An 8,862-nucleotide genomic window follows, 5' to 3' on the forward strand; every position below is an offset into this window, starting at 1 on the left:
AGCTCATTCCAAAATTGAAGACTAATTCTATTGGAAGCATTTCTCTGGGAATTACATACTGAATAATGTTTATTTTGTACTTGAAAGCTATTAGGAACCATTCTCTTTAAATATGTAATTATGAATAGCATTTAATATTTCTTACACTTATTCTTAAATTTTTAAGTTCTCTTTAAAACTGTAGAATGAGTCTAGATTTAATGTGACCAAGAGGTGGGGAATCCTTTTCATTATTTTATGGTGATAAATTGTTCTTATGCTTTGGAATAACCCCCACCCCCCAGAAAGATAAAGCAAATAAGCTGGTAATCATCCAGCAACAAAGCCTTTTCACACGTACTTCAGAAAATCTGAGCAAAGGGCTAACAGAAGTTTGATGCTTTGTCAAACTTTATCAACTACCATTGGAAAGAGATGAAATTCCAGAGTTGGTACTCATAAATGAGAACACCCAAAAACTCTATCTGGTATGACTCACTGCTGCTACTGTGGAACTAAAATGTTTGTGTTTTCATTTCAGTGACATTGTACGCCTCCTGTATCCTCCTGGGAGTGTTCTTGAATAGCAGTGTACCTATATTTTTTGAGCTTTTTGTGGAAACTGTCTACCCAGTTCCAGAAGGAATTACATGTGGAGTTGTCACTTTTTTAAGTAATATGTTCATGGGAGTACTTTTGTTTTTTCTCACATTTTATCATACAGGTAAGAAATGTGATTTTTTTTTCTTTCTAAATGTGTTATGAGAGGTTTGTGGCACTGTTATATAGGGAACTTAGATGAAGAATCCTCACTAAAGCAAATTACTTTATGTGAGTGTTCTCACACCAATAAAAACAGCATCTACAATTGTCTTCTTGAAATACATTTTAGCCCATGTGCGTCCTCACCAGGTAGGTGATTCTAATATCCAGATTCTCATTGAGAATAAATGATCTATTGCTTAAAAAATATTAGAATATACTATCTTAGCACAGAATTAACATTGGGGATATATGAGTATTTTAAAGCCTTAGGGATAAATAATAAAAGGTTGTACAATGTAGGAATTGCTCTAAAATATGACACTCCAGAGGCCATGTTATTTATAGGGAGTCTTGTGAAAGGCTTATAATCAAAATAATAACCATGTTAACCTACTTGGCTAAAAAATAAATTTCAAAACTTTCAAAGCAGCCAAATAGAATTGTCCCTGGGTTGCAGCAACTTCAGGCATAGCATTTTCTCCTAACTGCAAAAGGGGTATGAGAGATAGATGGATTTATTAATATAATTAAAGACAAATTAGATTGTATCAGTTATTAATGCAGGTGAAGCAGGTTTTAGCTCTGCTACCCTGGTACAACATTGGTTATCTTGTGAAGGAGATCATATTAATACGGGTAGAGCCCACTCTTCACTATGCTCCCAGAAACATGTTTCTAGCAAGGAAAAGTAGCATCGCCAGGTGTTGGAATAAGGTCTTTACTTCCATTTGTTTTCTAAACAGGCTCTTATGGCAATTATTACATATCAGCTTTAATTCCATTTCGTTTGTGTCACAATGGAAATTAGGAGTCTTGTTGCTTCTCTTTGTCTGGTAAAGTGTCAGAGATGGTTGTGATGCCCCCTAGCATGATAGAAACAACTTATAGCTGATGGGCGCAGGTTTGCTAAGTGGTCTGTGTAGCCTAGCAGAATACAGTTTTTCTTTGTCAGCTAGAAATAAGAGTTTTTCCTTGTGGTATTTAAAAACAACAGTAGATGTCAGATAAAGTTATCACTCAATAAATCTCTTCTTTGTGGCCTTTAGTATATAACAAATATATATTTGTTGATCAGCTTAAGGCAGAGAAGATACCAATAATAGTTAAGTTTTCAATTACTATAACAAAACACCTGAGGCTGGATACTTTTATAAAGAAAAGAGGTCTATTTGTCTCATGGTTTTGGATTCAAGAGTCCAGCCCAGGATCAGCTCAGCTCTAGTGAAGACATCATGGCATGCAGCATCACAGTAGCAAGAACATGTGAGAGAAAGAGTCATGTGGCAAGATAACAAGCCAGAGAAAGAGGCCAGGCCCACCCTCCCACAAGGACCCACTTCTTGAAGGTTCCACCGTCTCTTAACATCTCCACATGGGACCAGGCTTCCAACACTTGAACCTTTGTAAGAAACACTCACACCGTGCTCAGCCATTGCACTGTGGTCCTGCAGAAGAGCTCAGTGCACCCCAAGCATTTTCTAGGTGGTGCAGTGTCTGTGCTCTCCTGGTCCAGGAGAAACTGGCACCTGGCCTGACCTAATCGGGCCGAGTCAGTCAGTGCCCGCTCCTCACCTTACACATGCATGGTGACCAAATACTACAAGCAGATTTTTGTTTCTTTGGCCTAGGCAGCAGAACAGACAGCCCCATTTCTGTTCATTCCTATCTTACAGATACAATCAAGGGAGAAAAAGCTTCCCTCTTGGATTCTGATCCTGTGTTCTTGAGCACATCCAAATAGATATAAAAGGTTTCTGCCTAAATTTTGTGACTACTGTGACCAAACAAAACTTGAAATAATAATCATTTATTTTAATCCACCAAGACGACTTCCAGGGGGGAATGTCTCAGTAAATTTTGGCATGTTAGACAGTTGATGAGTTGGCATATGTGAAAGTGTGTCCAGGTCCAAGGCCCTGCCAACACACACTAAGTGTTTTGTTTCCTTCTTCATAATCCCAAACTTACTGGCTTATCACTCCCTTTTTAGAAAAAAAAAAAATTCAGCACCCTCCTAGGTGCATCCACCTCCCCCCCCCTTTTTATTCAACATTCCTCAATTGCGCCTGAAGATACCACAGTCTCCCTGGAACAGTCCAGCACTCCTTCCCCCACACTTGTCCCCCAGGACTGGATCTGAGACTTGGGGAATCTGTGTCGAGATAATTAACTGATTGATGTTAGAAATTTAAATATCTAGGCTGTGTTTGGGGGGGTTTATTTTATTTTGCAGTACTAGGAATGAAACTCAGGGGCATTCTACCTTCTAGCTATTACCCCCAGCCCTGTTTTTTATTCTTAATTTTGAAACAAGGTCTCACTAAGTTGCAGAGGGCCTCACTAAGTAGCTGAGGCTGTCCATGAACCAACTGTCTCAGCCTCCCAAGTACTGGAATTACAAGTGTGCGCCACTATGCCCGGCCGCCTTTTTTTTTTTTTTTTTCCCCCGGGATGGAACCCAGGGCATTTGACCTCCGAGCTACACCCCATGACCAATTTTTTATTCTTTATTTTGAAACTGGGTCTCACTGAGTTACAGTGGGCCTCACTAAGTAGCTGAAGCCGTCCGCGAACCGCGATCCTTCAGTCTCAGCCTCCCAAATGCTGGGATTACAAGCATGTGCCACCACGCCCAGCCCGGCCTTCCATTTTTAAAAAGTGCTTTTGCCAGGCATGGTGGTGCACACCTGTAGTACCAGTACTTGGAGGCTGAGATAGGCAGATCACAGGCTTGAGGCCAGTGTGTGGTAATAAACTTAGAGATCTGTTTTAAAATAAAAAGAGGGGAGGTTAGAGGTGCAGCTCAGAAATAAAATGCCCTGGGTTTAATCCCCAGTCCACACACACACACACACACAAAACGATTTTATGTGTGTATTTGGTTGTGTCTATGAATACACACAAATGTACCCATATCTCTTTGAGGTTAAGGTTACTAGAACTCTGAAATCTGTGTTGAAATTCTTTTACATATGATTAATTGATCCTACCCTAAAATCCTGTAGCAGAAGGCCCCATTATTTATGGACTGAGGTATGATAATATATAAATAGCAAACCTGAAAATTCTATAGAAGTATTTTCTAAAAATAATTTCTAGTTCTACAGCCTAGTACCTTAATCATCCTATATGATAAATTGAATTCCCTTTCATTAAAGCCAACATTCAAATCATAGTTTAGTAACTTAAAAACTTGAAAACCTCACCCATTAGTTATATGTAAAAATTCAACTCTCAGTTACATAATTAAAAGACCTGACTGATTTTGTTTGTTTGTTTGTTTGTTTGTTTGTTTGTTTTCCACTTGGGATTGAATCCAAGGGCATTCTACCTCTGAGCTACACCCCCAGCCCAATTTTCTTGAAACAAAGTCTTACTAAGTTGCAAAGGGTCTGCTAAATTGTGGAGGCTGGCTTCAAACCTGGGATCCTCCTGTTTCATCCTCCCAAATACTGGTATTACAGGTGTGTGTCACCATGCTTGGCTTTGATTTTTTTTTTTTTTTTAGAAGGCCTAAATGTTTTGTTGTCTTAAGAAATAGGGTCTCACTATGTTGCCCAGGCTAGTCTTAGACTCCTGGGCTTAAGCAATGTTCCCGAGTGCTGGGATTACAGGCATGACCTACCACTTCAGGAAAGAAGGCCTGATTTTATTTTATTTTATTTTATTTTATTTTATTTATTTTTTTTTTTGTTGTTGGTACTGGGGTTCCTGGAAACCCTTCTACCTCCGAGCTACACTCCCAGACCTATTTTTACATTTTTATTTGGAAACAGGGTCTCCTAAGCCAGCGCGCGCGGCTGGCTTTGAACCTGCACGATCCTCCTGTCTCTGCCTCCCAAGCGCGGGGATTACAAGCGTGCGCCACCACGCCTGGCTAGAAGGCCTGATTTTAAATCATCATAAAGATCTGTGGTTTTTTAGGCCACCTCTCAAGTCAGTACTAAGCTTCCTGATGAGGGTTTGTTTCCGCCCACAGTGTGGTATTTGTATCAGATAATTTTTCAGGGCTATATAGCTGCCCTCAAAATGACCACATTAGAATGCCTTGCCTCACAAGATAGGTTCCCCTGGCAATTTGCTTGCAAATAAGACCTTTGCTGTCTTGGATGGCGTGTTAATTCAGGCTCCTATCCCAATGCCACTGACTTCTTTGGAGCCCTGGGTCCACAGGGTCTCTACATCCTATTTTAGTTCTGCTTTAAGTACCTGGGTCCAAATCAGAAGTTTCTTAGAGTTTTTATGACTTATAATTTTCAAGGTCACTTTGAAAAACAAAACAGTTGTTTCCTTCCTAATGTGAGCATCTTTGTAAAACTGAGCCGCTTCCCACGGTGTTTACTCTGAGAATTTCCATTGAGTTGTGACAGCAACTCACGGTGATCCTAGTAACTTCACATACAAAATCAATTTGAGAATGCTGCTGTGTCCTTTATGTGCTCTGAAATGTATTCTCTTGTTTGTTGCTTAGTTTGTGTTATCTGTTATTTTTTTTTGTTTATAAGCTTTGTAGCAAGGTTTGTCCAAAAGCATGAAGATTTTAAAGTGGCAGACCATGAATGTGAGGCTATACTGTAGCTAAAAGAATCAGTCATTGCCTCCCACCTCCCAGGCCAAGGGGGCAGGCACACGAGTGGTTACCAAGAGAACAAAGGTCAGGTTCAACAGATGTGGACTAGTGAGAAGTAATTTATGTCTCAAAAGTAAAACAAGCCAACATGGCGAGATGTACTGGGTAAGAGGTGAAGGTTGTGGGCATCACCACTGTGACTAGCAGTGGCAGCTGGCCACTCACAGGAGTGAGATTGGAAACAATTTTGTTAAATGCTGTAAGAGAAACTAGGTTGGTTCTGCAGAGTAGTGACTAGAAACAGGCACATACTCATAGGCAGTCAAGGCTGAAAGCATGGCGTTGTCAAAGGGAAAGGCTGGTGAAAAGTGTGGCGTGCTTCTGGAAGGAGCAGGTAAGAGGTGAGCAAACTCTCCATCAGCTGGGTCCCAGCAGAACATCAGCACTTGCAGGGTCCACCGCGCTGAGTGGGGCGTAGCACCTGCCGTAGGTGGCCAGAAGAGGACCCCAAAAGTACGGGCAGATTGTGTGGTCCTGCCCCCCAGTGTGGATTTGGATTTCCTCCTGCTCGAGGCAAAGGGAAAGAATGCTAGAAACCTACTCAGTCTGATAGATGAGAAAGGTGAGGATATGAGCGCCTCAGTGGGTCAGGATTCTGTTATTTCATTGATGTCTTATGACACTGAGCCTAAAAAGGGCAGCGATTGACTTTGCAACAGCTAGTCAGATTAGAATGTTAAGAAGCCATTTCCTGCATATTCCAGTACCTGAGCTGTGGTTTCTGTGAATGGTTTTCAGTAGGAAAGTAACCTTCTGCCTTCTGAAAAGGCAAGTGGTTTCAGAGAATACTTGCCGCTGATTGAGCCAAGTGAACTTATAGAAAAGTGCGTTTGACTTTCAGAGGCGCAGAGTAAAGACCAGTCAACAAACTGTGACATTCAAGAGCCATTCTGAGGCATTCTTAGAGATTTCATCTGAACCCAGGTAGAAGGAATAATTTTACAGCTCTGATGAAATAAATGGCCTGCTTTGACAATATTTGACACATTCCTCAGTTTGAGGAGAGCAAGGACAAGTTGCTGGCTGCTCTATCTGTGTTTCTCTCACGCTCCATAAATTACAGTCACTAGGACTTAGGAAGCATCATTGTCATGGACCATGTTGTCAGGTATAGCGCTTTACTTATCTGTTGCTTAAAATGCAGTCTTGAAATCAGAGTGCTCTCTTTTAATTCAAATAGTATGCTTTTGTCTATATCTTACTGATTTTTTTCTTCCTCTTTCCTTACTACTTTGTCTTGCCTAGTAAATTGTCATTAGAAATCTAGGTTATATGGTTAATATCAAAGCAGAACATGCCTGGTGTGTCAATGCAAGGAATACAGAACCAAGACCAGATCCCAGAGGTCACAGCTTTTCAAAATATTTAGATTATACACAATCCAAGCAAAGCACAGTTAACAGCCCCTTGCATAAAAATGCCATTGAGCCGGGCGTGGTGGCGCACGCTTGTAATCCTAGCATTCTGGAGTCTGACACCGGACAGCCTCAGCTACTTGGGGAGGCCCTTTGCAACTCAGTGAGACCCTGTTTCAAAATAAAGAATGAAAAATAGGGCGGGGGTATAGCTCAGAAGTCGAATGCCCTTAGGTTCCATCCCCAGACCCACAAAAAATAAAAATAAAAATAAAAATGCCATTGAAATATGTCTTTGTTTTCCCCTATAGAATAATATGCTCAACTTTTAAAATGAATAATTGAGAGATGAGGAAGCTGCTTTTGTGAACATATTACAGGAAAAAAGTGTTGCAGCATCTTTTCTTATCGGTTGGTTTTCCGATTTCCATTCCTGTACATAAATTGCTCTTTTAGGCCATATGAATTATGGATTAAACTAAAGCAGCAATGTGAAAATCTTTAGGATGATTTTTGAAGATTAAGATAATACTAGCATTCTGTAGAAGTACAAAGAAAAATATAAACCTATAGAAGTAACCGAAAACAAAAAAAGAAACTTGAGTCCTTTGTTTTTATTGGAACTGATAAATGGTTATTAATCTAGAGAAGTTGTTCCCAGCTGCCACTGATAACCTCTTTACACAAGGTTACTGCTCACTTCAAAGCCTTGGTGTTGATGGGTGGATGGGATTGGGTTGGAGGAGACTGGATAGATGTAGGATAGAGTCAAGGGTCCCTGGAGCTCCAGAAAGCAGCTGGGACATCAGGAGCAAGTGGCCCAGCCTTATCCTTAGAGAGCCCGCATTCCTGAAAGAGCATCTTTGAAGAAGCAGATTCCCATAACATTAAATCAGATAGCAGCACATTGCCTATCTAGATAACTTCCATAGGTTTTCAAATAATTGACATCATACAAAACCAATCATGCTAGAAGAAAAAAAAGACTAAAAATTAAAAATAAAAAAAGGCCAGAATACTCACAGTGCTCTCTCTAGAGGCAGAATTATGATTGATTTTTTTTAAGTTTTGTTTTTCCATATATTTTCTAATTTGTTTTGCAATGATTGTTACTTAATGTTTTTGCTGAGAAGTACATATTTCTATCAAAAAAAAAACATAAAAATGTTATCTTGAAATTCAGGTGATTTTCCTATTTGTCTTTTTAATCCATCCAACATTTCTAAACAAGGACAAGAGTGATGTGTAGAGGGCACTTAAAAAATAATTAACAAACTAACACTTAGAGGTAATCAATTTTTTTCTTCGATGTAACAGATTGATTTTGTAACCAAAGTCAAGATGGACTAAATTGATGAAAAGTTATTAATAATATTGATTTAAAATATTCCACATGGAGGCCCTGCAGTGTATTACACATACCACTTAGTCTCCAGATTGTCCCTGTTTATGGAAAGCCAGTTTCCAAGTCTTCCAGGGTGCGTTTATTAGAAGTGTTTGTGAATGCAGAGCGGATTCCTCCTGGCGTCCAGGTGGTGATCTGCTGGTGCTACATGAATGCTTAAAACTGCATGTTTTTGTCTTACAGAGTTGTCTTGGTTCAACTGGTGCCTTCCCGGGTCGTGTTTGCTCAGTCTCCTCCTCATTCTGTGCTTCAGGGAATCCTATGACAGACTCTATCTTGATGTGGTTGTCTCAGTTTAATAGCACAGACTTGATGGAGTTTAAAAGGAGACTGGAAATCAATACTGCACACTGCACATTTGCTTGGAATTGCACATCTAACAGGAAAAAAAAGGAGAAGAAACTTCATTCAGAGGTTTTTGTCGGGTTGCAGATTATGATGTTAATTTAATTACTCCTAGGTAATAATAATGCAGGACTTGCGGTAACAGGGGATTTAAAGACTCTGCAAGTGGCATACCTGTGCCCAGTTCTGGGGTTGGAAGTGTGATGCCTCACACATACAGCACTACTTACAGAGTTCCCTGTGTTTTGTCCCAGTGCTAAACTACTGATTAACGGTAACTATAAGAAGAATAAAGGGCATCTATCACATGAAGATAACACCTCTCGAAGTCATGACAGAATAGGAAGCAATGCCACTAACTTCTAAGGAAGTTTAAACCCTGT

At 40.0% G+C, this 8,862-nt stretch overlaps 1 protein-coding gene across 1 annotated transcript in view; it reads left to right on the forward strand.

Moving 5' to 3' along the window:
• Positions 1 to 8,440, forward strand: part of SLC49A4 (solute carrier family 49 member 4) — a gene marked incomplete at its 5' end in the record, with an annotated part of 79,164 nt that extends 70,724 nt beyond the window's left edge. Inside the window, 2 exons of the mRNA XM_080696048.1 lie at positions 521 to 703; positions 8,318 to 8,440. Of these exons, the coding sequence (XP_080552174.1) occupies positions 521 to 703; positions 8,318 to 8,433 (299 nt within the window). The 3' untranslated portion in view covers positions 8,434 to 8,440. The remainder of the gene's footprint in view (positions 1 to 520; positions 704 to 8,317) is intronic.
• Positions 8,441 to 8,862: the final 422 nt, after the last annotated feature.

The sequence above is a fragment of the Muscardinus avellanarius genome (genome assembly GCF_963383645.1).
Source record: "Muscardinus avellanarius genome assembly, chromosome: 5".
NCBI classification, from domain to species: Eukaryota; Metazoa; Chordata; class Mammalia; order Rodentia; family Gliridae; genus Muscardinus; species Muscardinus avellanarius.